The sequence below is a fragment of the Macrobrachium rosenbergii genome, chromosome 51, assembly GCF_040412425.1.
Source record: "Macrobrachium rosenbergii isolate ZJJX-2024 chromosome 51, ASM4041242v1, whole genome shotgun sequence".
Classification (NCBI taxonomy): Eukaryota; Metazoa; Arthropoda; class Malacostraca; order Decapoda; family Palaemonidae; genus Macrobrachium; species Macrobrachium rosenbergii.
Genome location: NC_089791.1, coordinates 19,613,616 through 19,627,109, shown reverse-complemented (window position 1 = coordinate 19,627,109; position 13,494 = coordinate 19,613,616). Strand labels below are relative to the sequence as shown.

Here is a 13,494-nt window from a genome sequence, read left to right as displayed (position 1 = left end):
GGAACTGTGTGACATGCGACCGACGGATTCGCAAAGCGGAGGTCCTCCTGAAGGAGGAAGACGTCGTTTGACCTGAAGGTGTACGAAATTTCGGGGTGGAGTGGCTATTAAGCTGTAGCCTCCCAAGAAGGAATTTTTAAGACTTAATAATATTCTGTTATCGCAGGGTATTTTTTGCCGAAAAGGCTAAGATTGGTTGCTTTAAGTACAAGATATTGATGGGAAACCATATTTTTTATATACATCGTTTTAACTGGTACATGTATATTTTATATACATATTTTATGTACCTTTTTTAACTAAGTATAGTACTACGTTGACTACTTTGCTCTTTTATAGCCTTGAAAAGGTTTACTCGTGTATATTTTCATTCCCAGATTTCGTAGTTTACCAGTATTTGCGTGTATGCCTTTTCAGAGTACTTTAATCCCCTACTTAAAATGCTGTGTAGTGAATTTATCAGTAATTATAGCGTTTATATACAGTTGTGTGTGCATTTATCCACTATAAAGAGTACTGCTGAAATAAAGTTTGTATATTGGTAAATTTTTCATAGTAATAGATGTACGTCACTCATAATACAACTAAATTGAATTTCAGATGTATCTTATAGCTGAAATCTACGAATTTTAAATTCTAGAACGTTGGATTGTATACTAGCAATTCTGTTTTTACTCAACTTTCATTACTTGAAATACAACTGAACTGGCTTTCTGAAGTTTCTTATAAGTCAAATACTTTAATTGCTATAGGCTCACGTTCCTTGGTTTTGCAGGTGATTGCGATTGATCCAACATTTGCTCACCCGAAAAAGTCATCTCGACCCATGAATACGTTACTTATAATACAACTAAATTGAATTTCACACGTATCTTGTAACTGAAACAAATTTTGAATTGTTAGAATATGTACGTACATTTCTCTTTGTACTGAGTGGACGTTACTTAGATACAACTGAATTCCCCATAGGGGGTTAGTGCCGTCAGTGCACCTCACGCGCGGTGCACCGTACGCATTACTTAAGGATCTTTGCAGCGTCCCTTCGGCCTCTAGCTGCAACCCCTTTCATCCCTTTTACGATACCTCCTTTCATATTCTTTCTTCCATCTTACTTTCCACCCTCTTCTAACAATTGTTTCATAGTGCAACTGCGAGGTTTTCCTCCTGTTACACCTTTGTAACCTTTTACTGTTAATTTCCGTTTCAGTGCGGAATGACCTCATAGGTCACAGCGCTTGGCCTTTGGCCTAAATTGTATATTCTATTTTATTCCCTACAGCTGAATTGAATTTCTGACGTTGCTTACAAACCGAACACATAAATTGCTAGTTACACGTTCCTTGGCGTTGCAGGTGATTGCAATTGATCCAACACTGCTCGCCCGAAAAAGTTATCTCGTCCCATGAACGCGGTGTCAAGAGATGCGCGTTCCTTAGCGATAAATGCGCGCTGGCACGAACAGTCCTCAGCGAGCGACCTCCACGGGCGTCATGTCCCTCTGTGGGAACCTCCCCGGAGGAATTTCTCTAAGGCTTCTCTCTTGCCGTTACTACCTGTTGATGAGGTTCAAGTTAGCGATGACTGGGTAGGCGTTTGGTGGAGGAACAGGTCATTATCTTGGCAGTTAGAGTCTGGTGTAGAGGGGACATATAACCTATGTGTAATAACTCAGACTTTCACTTTCTGTGTGGTTTATTTTTAACCCTCTATTTTTTAGACTGTAGAGTTTTTGGCCGATGACTAACACGAGATCAAGTAACAGTATACAGATAACAATAGTGTATCCAGCGAAAGTAAACATTTAAAAGTAAAGTACATTACTCTCCGTTAAATAATGGTGTTACTACAGCTTTTCTTACGATGTAATGCATTTTGATCATTCTGTCACGTATATATATACACACACATATATACACACACACACACACACACACACACACACATGTATATATATATATATATATATATATATATATATATATATATATATATATATATACACACACACACACACACACATATATATATATATATATATATATATATATGTATATATATATTTTTCTTTCTTTCTTTTTTCTTTTTTGAGTGTATATTTGCTAGTACTGTTTGGGTACAGTCATGTTATATTTACTTAAAAAAACAATTATACCCCTCTACGTATTTATAACATTAATTATCTTCGAGGTAATAATATAATGGACCTATGTTTTCTTGCCATATTTTGACCAAAAGGGGCCAGTTCATGAAAAGTACATTGAATTTTAGCTCTTGTTAAGCTTGATTTGGAGAATCTTAGATTCCAGCGGCACTGTTCTTGAGACTCTCCTGAGAAGTTAATATAGTATTCCACGTTCAGCGTATTATTCTCTCAGAGATAACTCAAAGGCCTGTCGTATCATTTACCCCGTCCTGACTTCGTACCCTTGATGGCCCCGCTTTCTTTGGAAGGCAACACTTTCTGTCCTTCAGGGGTTGATGTTTTGGAAGATGCTGTCGCGAACTCTTGAATGTGTCCTTCCACTTTGTAGCAAACATGGTACAGCTATGGCTTCATTCAGCTAAGTCAGATCTTCATACTGAGATGACAGGCAGATACAGGAACCACAATTTTAACTGTTGCTGCAAGAAAAGAGAGCTTAATTGTGAGGTAAAATTTATCTCAAAAAGTCTGTTTGTTATTGTTAACATTTACCCGCTTGAGGCATTGCTCGATTTTTTGTTGTATATACATTCATGTTTCCAAGAACGAGTTTATAGATGAGCTGAATGGATGGTATTGCAGAAGTGCTAGAAAGGCAGGCCCATTACATCCAATGAATGGAAGTGCAAGAGTAATGTAAATAACTTTCTTGGAAATACTTCAAGAGCTTTGACCTGTGAATAGCAGTTAGAGGAAAAATAAAACCTTTTCCTTTGAATCGACCTTGTTGACGATATTTGAATCGACCTTGACGTTATTTGAATCGACCTTGTTGACGATATTTGAATCGACCTTGTTGACGTTATTTGAAGCGACCTTGTTGACGATATTTGAATCGACCTTGTTGACGATATTTGAATCGACCTTGTTGACGATATTTGAATCGACCTTGTTGACGATATTTGAATCGACCTTGTTGATGTTATTTGAATCGACCTTGTTGACGATATTTAAATCGACCTTGTTGACGTTATTTGAAGCGACCTTGTTGACGTAACTTTTCAAAACAAATGCTTTTGTGCTCGCATACTGAGCTAAATAAAGCTTCAGGAATCGCTTGGAATCGAAACAAACGACACTATTACGCCCAATGAAGAGAAACACATGGGTGACGCACGCGACCTGACATTATTCAGAGGGATAATCCCGCGGTGATTTCCGAAGCTCCGCAGCGCCGGAGTGAATGAAGAGGTAATCATAGTGTCGAATCGTTTGTTCGCTCCTCAGAGCATTTGTCTCGTTCCTTTGATGCCCCGGTTGATTGTCTGCTGGCATCATAATCGTCTTAAATCAGCCCCGGCTTATTCTTGACTAGCGTCTTTAAGCATCCATATCCTCCCCGGAGGATGCAGCGGATGATAACGTCTGGCGAATCAGTGACATCCGTGTTGAATCTTCCTCTTGATTATCCGCGACGCCTTGTTGCTGCCATTCTTCGGGGATAGATTAGGGAGGGCATTTGTGTGTGTGTGTGTGTGTGTGTGTGCAGGAGTTGGGGGTGAGGTATATGGAGGAGGAGGTGGTGACCACGGTCTCGTTGAGACCGCCTCTCTTTTTGTCTCTTTGAATTCGTGAATCGTTTGGAAATGTGATTTCTTGCGTAGCTGTGTTACCTGCTGCTTGAGAGAGATATGGAGGTGCTATAATAATGTTAAGTATATTGTCAAGCAGATAGAGAGCAAGAATTGTGCTTGCATGCTCGTTGTTGTTTTAAATCTTTGGCAGCTTATGCGTGTCATTCATGTCTTATTATGAATAGTGCACAAACACGCCTAGATAATCGTATATTGGCCTTTCTTATGCCTACACAAACAGACCGTGCTCACACACTATGATACTATGATGTGCTTGAGCTCTAATTGGACTTTAACTTACATACTAGATTTTCCGTGTTGTATTAAGGATTATTCAAGTGCAGGAAATGTTTAACGCCGTGAATTGTCACTTGTGCACTATTTCCTAAGGTTTCTGTTTAATATAATTTTCCTATGGATTTGTCTATGTGACGTGATACGTATCCGAGGAAATTAAAAGTAAAATGAAGGAAATTAGAATATACTCATTGACGACATTCATGGATGGAAAGAATTTGATGTGAAACATTAAATTCATTGCTTTATTCATATCATGCGTTGTATATTAGTGTTGACTGGGAGAATTAATGAAGATAAAGTATATTTTGTTCTTTAATAGATATCTTTTTTTCTTTGGAGTGGAAGTTTTTGAAATTATAGGCTACCTGTGGGCAAATACCATTTTTTTTGGCAGGTTATGTCAGTCCGTCCAGAAAGTATTTTTTTTTTTTTTTTTTTTAGTGAAAGTCTACTCCAAGGTTACCTTAATATCCTTACCGAGACCTGGCCTAAGGTTAAGAAAAAAAAAAAAGATAAAGACGGACCTGTCTTTGAAAAGAGGCCAGGTTACACGCGTCAGGAAGACTACCCAGTAGACTCGTAGAGCATTAAGAAAACATTTTAGAACAGCGGATATCCGCATTATTTATATGCAATAGCAATGTCCTGCAAGAGAGGCGATTAAGTAGGCCCCTGCTTTTTCATACGTTTATGTAGTGTTAACATTGTTTTGTTAAAGGTGACTGATTGCCATTTCTGATATATTATTTTCTAAAATCTGTCGCATGCTCTTCTTGTTTTCTTAAACACGAGCTGGTAGTTAGTATTGCTTGTATCTTTTTGGTCTACCCACTATTCCTTCAGAGGACGGTATATAGGAAATGTGTGTGTAAAGTGCAAGTGGTGTTCTGTCAGAAGTCGCACTTGGGAAGAAACGATGATGCAAGGGTGAAAATATCGCACCGCACACCAAAGATAAATAAATACATAAATAAATAATCAGGAATTTGCATCTTTTAACCTGAAAACTTTTGCTGTAGGATGGTAGGCCGCCACTTCTGAGAAAGAAATGGCTTGAAACTGTTTTACTAGGCAATGCCCTCGACAGATTTTTTCCAGCAAATACTAAACACATTTCGTTTTCTTGTTTTGGGACAAGAAACATTTGTCAAATATTTAAGATACCTTTTGATAGGAACTTAAAAAAATCAATATTTAGCGTAAGAAATCTTATGACTGATTAGGGGGTATTGCAAGAGTAATAATTAAATTCAGTAACTGGAAATGCCCTCTCTTTTCATATATATTTCTAAGCTCGTGGTTGATCACCTTTCTATCTACACACACACACACACACACACATATATGTATAATATATATTATATATATATATATATATATATATATATATATATATATATATATGTGTGTGTGTGTGTGTGTGTGTGTGTGTGTGTCTGTATGTATGTATGCGCACAAGCGTCTCGTGAACTCCTCTTGGCTTGCATTAAAATATTTATATACAAGAAGAATATGCTGTACCTGATACAAATTAACACTCCAGCGATTTTGTGCATTAAGAAAAAAATCTCGGGCTTGTGTGAGATTCGGCGGAATCAACCTTCAATGTGTTTATCATTTGGTGCGTCGAGTATTTTCCAGCTAATAACAGGTGTTGTCTTCTCCCCCTACCCTCCCCTTCCCCACTCCTCCCCACCTCGGAGACCCCGGCCTGATAATAGTTGCGTTGGGCGAATGCAATTTAACCTGCGTGGAAATTATGCGCGGATACTTACGAGTGAGTAGTGTCATTTGGGCCCTCCAATAATGCATGGATGATAGAGATAAGGAGTGAAATAGTGCTGGATAATCAAGTAGGTCCCGCACTCAGGCTCTATTAAGCGAGGCACCGCGGCCAGCCCTGCAGCGGGACATCGCCGACCTCCTTTGTCTTCCTCGCTCGCAGTTTTATCCCGAAATATCCCCCATCAGCGAAATCATCGGCGCTTCGTTCCTGCACCGGAGGACGGTGCCCGGTATGAAGACGTCGCCGCGGCCCTATAAATGAAGTTATTCCGGTAAGTGGGGGGATGGTGTAAGAGGGTCCGAGGAAGGAAATTGTGGAGCCCCGCGCAGTTTGCTGAACACACGAAGGTAATACTCGATGGCGGGTCGCTTATCTTAATTGAAAATCTGATGGCGGTGCGGATAAGAAGAGCCCAACCGCAGATTTTAAGGGGTGAGTCGGGGAGGGGGAGATGCGGCAGGAGGAGGAGGAGGGAGAGAGGGAGGGGAGGGGGTTACGTTGGTGGGAGACGGTAATGACTAAATTCTGTGTGGCCAGGAGAGAGGAGGGTACGTCCGAAGGAACTTGTTTTTGGTGGGATAGGATAGAGTCCGGCCAAGGAATAATCGAAGAGAGAATAAGGACTCTCAATGAGAGAATGATTACCTCACGAAGTTCTAACAACACTCAGTCAAGGTGTTTGCAGTCGTCGTGTGGGCTGAGTTTAGCTTTCGCCGTACCTACGTTCTTTCGACTGAGATTTAAACAGTGGTGTTAATGAAAGTGGTTTTTTTCTTTTTAATTATTCATGATTTTTTTTAATAATACATAAAAAACAAGAGTGGCCAAAGTAAGATGAGTAACCCCTTACACGTAGTGTCTGGCTGATTATGCTTGCAGTCTGGACGAATAACAGATACAGACCATTACCGGACTAAAATGGCGGAGACTGGGGTTGTTGGCTGGGTTTGGGGAGGGGAGGGGGTTTGGAACCTGTGTTGTGCTTGCATGCTTGCGTGCATGTCGTCATACCCGCAAGAACATGTATTCTATTTTTTATGGGAAAGGAAGACATTAGTCTTCCCAAGGGGTCATCTCAGAGGGCAGAAATTCCAGGGAAATTAAGAGATAAAAATCCATGTGCGAGTATGTAAAGAAAACAGAGAGTGTTGACGGATGAAATTAGGAAGGATTCTTCCTTCATAACAGAGAGAGAGAGAGAGAGAGTCATGTATTTCATAGGCATAAATTCTTGGCGTGGACTTTTTCGTGTACTTTTTGTATTTAAATCTATGCACGCATTACTGTTCTTGATTTCCGAAACATTGTAGAGACAACCTGGAAATACGCAGAATTAATACGACCACATAGGGATAGTTAGTTCACTCAAGCGTAAAGTCACCTACTGGAATGTCATGTTCTCTAAATATTTACTTGCAATGCACAAGGAAAAATCTATAGAACGTAAAAGTTAACGTCACTACCATCTGAAATTGGCCGTATTAATTTTGTTTTTTATTATAGAGTTTTTTTCAATGTGTTTTGACTGTTAAATTATTTGAACCTGTTTGTACTGCTGAATAATATTTTCCTTTGGATCTTGGGTATAACATAAATGCTTGTAACTCCAAATCAAAGTCTTATATAGCACTAGAGTAAAATTTTGATACATTTGTGAAATTGTCCAGTAGATAATAGGCTTAGGTTACTATATCGACATCCATGGGCTGGAGGAATGCTGAGTTCCATCGTTAGAGAATCGGTATTTTATGGTACCTCTTCAAGATTCAATTTTTATCCCCCTGAAAGTCGAAGCGCCTTGGTTATGGAAACTTGAACCTCTTAGGTAACGGAATATTTGGTCACATACGGGCTGAAACCCGAAACTAAGTGGTCAAGGACATTGCAGTGCCCCGTTATGAAAGTCATTTTCTTTTTAGTACGAGGGGTCCTTTCAGGGAAAGCTCTTCATGTTGATGGCGTCGTAGGAACCACCGAAATTAGGAATTAAAGTTGTACAGTGATTATTTTTGTCCTGCGTACACTTTGATTCCCATTCTACCCGACACAAAAATATCGTTCTTTTCATGCTGACGTAACTATTAAACACAAAGATTAGGACTTAAAATTAGCCAGTTATTAGCTATGCCATGCAGAAACCTTGATGCTGTCTTCCTCGGTGCAAAAATATCGTTCTTTTAACGCTCTGAAGCCCTGCAAAGGCAAGAGGGCTCCTCAGCTTCATGGAAACTTGTCCGGGAATATCCGTGTCCGCGAAATCTGGAAGCAGTCGAGGCTAATGGCCTCGCCGAGTTGAAATTACCATGTCATGGGTGTTGGGACTGTTCCACGTTGAAGAATATCAAATGGAGTGTGTGTGTGTGTGTGTGTGTGTGTGTGTGTGTATCCCTGTCCGGGAGACTGGTGCCTCTCACGAAAAATTTCATGGTGGCTGTGATGCTAATTAGATTTTCATGGTAGCTGATGGCTGAAGAGATGAGTTAATGGTCGAGACGTCCACTCAAGCTAAGATCTTGTGTGTGTGTTGTGTGTGGACTTTTCATTCTCTTTTGGTTGCTCTTTTGAATGTTCTCTTGCTTTGTTGACGTTCTTATGCCACTGTCGTCTCTTTTTTTGTTAGTCTTGTGAATGCTGCTTTCTTCAGAAGGGTTGAAGAAATATTTTTCAAACTTTTCATCATGTTTATGGTTTCGTGCTAGCCCGTTTTGAGTTTTCAATACTACTTTCAGTACCGTCTTTCAGGCAGTAGATATTTTATGAATTCGTTGTTCGTTGTTTTCTTTCCAGGACGGTCAGTTAGTCTGAAGTCACAGGAATAAATTCCATCTTGTTAGGTCATTAAAATAATTAGGTTTTATTTGGCTGCTTTTTATTGAAAAGCTTTGAAGTTTTTTTGTAAGGGAATGCACACGAGATAAGTTTTTGTTATTGGTGAATTTTACTTCTTAATTTATTTGAATTTGCTGTATTGAAAAGATATTTTATATTGTTCATTGACTTCGGAACCCTTTTCTTGATTAACCTGCTGGTGTGACCGTCATTTGGAATCCTTAACTTGATTAACCTGGTAATGTGACCTTCAGTTGGAACCCTTAACTTGATTTACCTGCTAATGTGACCTTCAATTTGGAACCCTTAACCTGATTAACCTGTTAATGTGACCTTTAACTGCACCACTCTATTAATGAAGCCTTTAACTTCACTAGCTTGTTAATGCAAGCATGATTTTTTTTCTACATTAATTGCAACACTTTACTTCGTTTGTATGGTAGTGTAAGCTTTAACATCATCGAACTGTTAATTCAACCCCAAATTTCATCTTTGTTAATGTAACCCTTAATTTCAATTATCAGTTATTGTAGCTAGAAGCATCTATGGCCTGTTAATGGAAGACTTGATTCCACCAGCCTGTTATTACAATAACGTCACTGTCGTGACGATGATTTCCTTAATGCCATAATACCTGTTAATGCAATCATTATCCTCCCTGATCTGTTAATGCTAGACTCAACTTCATAGGCCTGTTTGAGAGTAAAGCAGTTTCGAACATCAATGTTGCTTACTCACCCTCCATCAGAACCCTTCCCATGTTTGTAATCCCAGCCCCCACCCCCCACCTCCACTACCTACCCCTTTTGCTCTTAATATTAGTTGATAGGTTAAGGGATCACCGCCCACCTACCCCCCTACCTACGCACAAGTCTCCCCCCAAACAAGTACTCCTATCTGTAACTCTGTCACTTACGGGTGTTTGTCGTGACAAGGGAGGTCGATATGGGGATGTTACGAGAGGGGAAATGTACAGTAAATAAAAATAGTAATAAAAATAGTAACAGAGATGTGAAAAAATAGAGCCACTGTTTATGGCGAGAGTGAGTGAAATTTTAAATAGAATAACGAGAGGAAGTACAGGGTGTTTGGGAGTGTAATTGCCATGTTGTTTGTTCAAGAGAGGAAATTAGTGAAGCGATTAAGTAATTCCCTCAAGTTGAAGATTCTAAAATTTGGCAAAGTTGTAGACGTTTTCTGCATTTCATAAGCTTCCATTTGAGCTACAAAAACAACCCCAACGATGAAATGAAAAAATGTACCATGTTGAGAAAGAAACAGACATAAAAAGCCCGCAGAGTGACTTTGCAATGTGCAAAAAGGAAATGCAGAATTACAAGAATTGGGACTGAGGAAATACGTATTATAGAAGCGATTATAATGATTTCTGGTGCTGTTATAACTGGTACGAGGGTTTGGTTATCTTTATTTGCCAGTGGAGTATTTGAAGGTAAGAACAGGTGAGAAAAATCATCATATTTTGTGCACTTGCTGATGCTTTATGTTTAAACAAATTTCTCTGAGATTATTGTAAACAGTGTAGCCATTTGCTCTTCAAAATTGTAATTGCAATATTTGTATATCTGTTTGTATGTTTGTTTTTCTTTACCGTAGATTCATCTTCGAGAAAAATTGAAATCTGTAGAGGGTCTGGGATTGCTCATCTCCAACAACAAATATATTGATTAAATCTCATGACTCGTGAAATGTTAAGCCTCCTTGTTTTCGTGCTACGAAGAGATAAATTGCTCACTGATGATATTTTCGGATGAATTGTTCTCATTAAGGTTCTCTGTTTTCGCCATTTGTTTTCATTAAGGTTCCCTGGTTGTGTCACTTGTTCTCATCAAAGTCCTCTGTTTTCGTCAGTTGTATTTGTTAAAAGTTACCTGTTTTTTAGTTTTCTGAAAAGACAACTATTGTGCCGGCTTTGTCTGTCCATCCGCGCTTTTCTGTCCGCCCTCAGATCTTAAAAACTACTGAGGCTAGAGGGCTGCAAATTGGTATGATGGTCATCCACCCTCCAATCATCAAACATACCAAATTGCAGCCTATAGCTTCAGTAGTTTTTATTTTATTTAAGGTTAAAGTTAGCCCTAATCGTGCATCTGGCAACGACATAGGCCAGACCACCACCGGGCCGTGGTTAAAGTTTCATGGGCCGGGGCTCATACAGCAATACACCGAGACCACCGAAAGACAAGTCTGCTTTCGATGGCCTTGATTATGCGCTGTACAGAAAACTCGATTGCGCTGAAGAAACTTCGGCGCAATTTTTAATTGTTTACTGTTGTTCTCAGTCATGTTCTTATCAAAGCTGCAGTTTTCAACAAGTCATTTTTCAATTAGGTTTTGTCAGTTGTTCTCATTAAGGGTCTCTCTTTGTATGATTTGCTCTCATAAAGATTCTGTTTTTTGTCATTTGTTCTCATAATGATTCTCTTTTTCTGTAATTTGCTCTCTTGTAGATTCTCGTGTGTTTTGTCAGTTGTTCTCATTAAGGTTTTCTCTTTGTACGAATTGCTCTTATAAAGATTCTGCTCTTGTCATTTGTTCTTACAGAGATCCTATTTTTTGTCATTTGTTCTCTTCAAAATTCTAATTTTTGTCGATTATTCTCATTAAGGTTCTTTGCTTTTTGTTATTTGTCCTTATTAAGATTCTTTGTTTTATGTCAGTTGTTCTCATAAAGATTCTTTTTTTGTTATTTGTTCTCATAGAGATTCTGTTATTTGTCATTTGTTCTCATTGAGATTCTGTTATTTGTCATTTGTTCTCATAGAAATTCTAATTTTTGTCAGCTTTTCACGTTAAGGTTCTTTGTTTTTTGTCATTTCTTCTCATTAAGGTTTTGTTTATTGTCATTTATTTTCATGAATATTCGTTTTTTTTTCATTTGTTCTCATAAAAATCCTAATTCTTGTCAGCTATTCTCATTAAAGTCTTTGTTTTTTGTCAATATGTTCTCATTAAGGTTTTGCTTTTTGTCATTTGTTCTCATTTAAAGTTTTTCTATGTCATTTGTTCTCATAAAAATTCTAATTTTTGTCAGCCATTCTCATTAAGGTTCTTTGTTTTTTGTCATTTGTTCTCATTAATTTTTTTTTTTGTTCGTTTGTTTGCTTTTTTGTCATTTGTTCTCATGTCAGGTTGTCTGTGTTTCAGGTACGTACTGTTGGAAGACCGAGATCCACATCATTTGAGGCAAGTACCAGAGCAGTTTTTTCTTTTTTATAAATAAATACTTTATTTATATAGGTTATGCAATTTATGCTCTTCCCGCTTTTATATTAACTATCAGTCACTGTTCCCATTTAAAGGTATCACGAACGAGCTACTTACTATTATACATTACTCCTATTTTATTCATTCATGTTTTTGATGAGATTAAACGTAGTTTTGGGTCATCATTTTGTAACGCCCGTTGAATATTTCATTCAGATTAATCATTGACCTTCATTGCCATCGTCACTTTCAGGCTTTAGTAACAAACATATAGATGTATTTGTCAGAGAAATATAGATGTGTTTATCAGAAAAATATAGATGTATCAGAAAACTTTAGATGCATTTATCATAAAAATATAGATGCATTTGTCAGAAAAATATAGATTTATTCATCAGAAAAATATATATGTATTTATCACAAAATATAAATACATTTATCAGAAAAATATAGATGTATTTATCATAGAAATATAGATGTATTTATCAGAAAAATATAGACGTATTTACGGTGACGCACGGTGTAGAGATTATCGCCTTCATCCGGTTTTACCGTCACCGATGTTTTTTTTTTTCTTTCCCCAAGAGTCGATAATTGTAGCAGATAAGAAAATAAAAGAGCAGCGGCTGGGCGGGCCGAAGAGAATATAGTTATTTCGCCTCGTATTAGATATGGTTAGAAACTGGATGACCGATTAAGATTCATCCCGTGTAACTTTCCAAGAAACTTTCTCTCGGTGTCTGTCATCATCCATTAGGGGTGAACCTATTCTTTGAACTGAGCGGCCGCTCGCCCCTATGGTCAAGTCGGCTTTCCAGGCTAGTGGCTAACTACAAAAGATTCAACCCTTTAAAGTGGAGGATTAAATCGCTTGAGAGGAGGAGGAGGAGGTTCCACTTGTGTTTGGAGAGAGAGAGAGAGAGAGAGAGAGAGAGAGAGAGAGAGAGAGACTAACAAATATGTAATGTATGATCGACTAACACAAGTAGTGAAAACAAAGCCAACCACATTGATACCGAATAACATGGCATAATATGAATGCTGATATTAAAATGCTAAATTAAGAGAGAGAGGGAGGGGGAGCTCTCTCTCTCTCTCTCTCTCTCTCTCTCTCTCTCTCTCTCTCTCTCTCTCTCTCTCTCTCTGTCCATTGCAAATAATGACTAAAAAGAAAAGAAAGAGAGAGAGAGATAAAGATAAAGGGCCACTTAAAAAGTCTGGCCAAAGAGTAGGTGGTGGTGACAAAGAGCAAGCGAAGGGGAGGGAGAGTTTTGTTCTGGGAAGTGTTTGCTCTGTCGGCACCGAAGAGGGAATCATTCATACAATTGGGGCCAATTCAGATTCACGATGAGAGGCACTTATCCTCTCTCTCTCTCTCTCTCTCTCTCTCTCTCTCTCTCTCTCTCTCTCTCTCTAGTCATTATTTGCAATGCGGTGCATTTGTTCACCTTTGCCTTTTTGATCCTTGCAATTGTGACTTTGTTTACCTTGGAAAAACAATTTTGTCACTTTGGTTTCCTTTTGTTGATTATCGATATCGTACATTTATGATTGTTTAATTTCTGGATGTATTGTGA

General features: G+C 38.4%; 1 protein-coding gene across 17 annotated transcripts in view; it reads left to right on the top strand.

Annotated features, from left to right (window-relative positions):
- ci (cubitus interruptus) overlaps positions 1 to 13,494 on the top strand; it is a 585,789-nt gene that overhangs the window by 364,442 nt on the left and 207,853 nt on the right. For 13 of the 17 annotated variants that reach the window (XM_067094920.1, XM_067094918.1, XM_067094916.1 and 10 more), the window contains one exon: positions 11,858 to 11,896. The exons of the other annotated variants lie outside the window; for them this stretch is intronic. In XM_067094920.1, the coding sequence (XP_066951021.1) occupies positions 11,858 to 11,896 (39 nt within the window). The remainder of the gene's footprint in view (positions 1 to 11,857; positions 11,897 to 13,494) is intronic. 17 annotated transcript variants of the gene reach the window in all.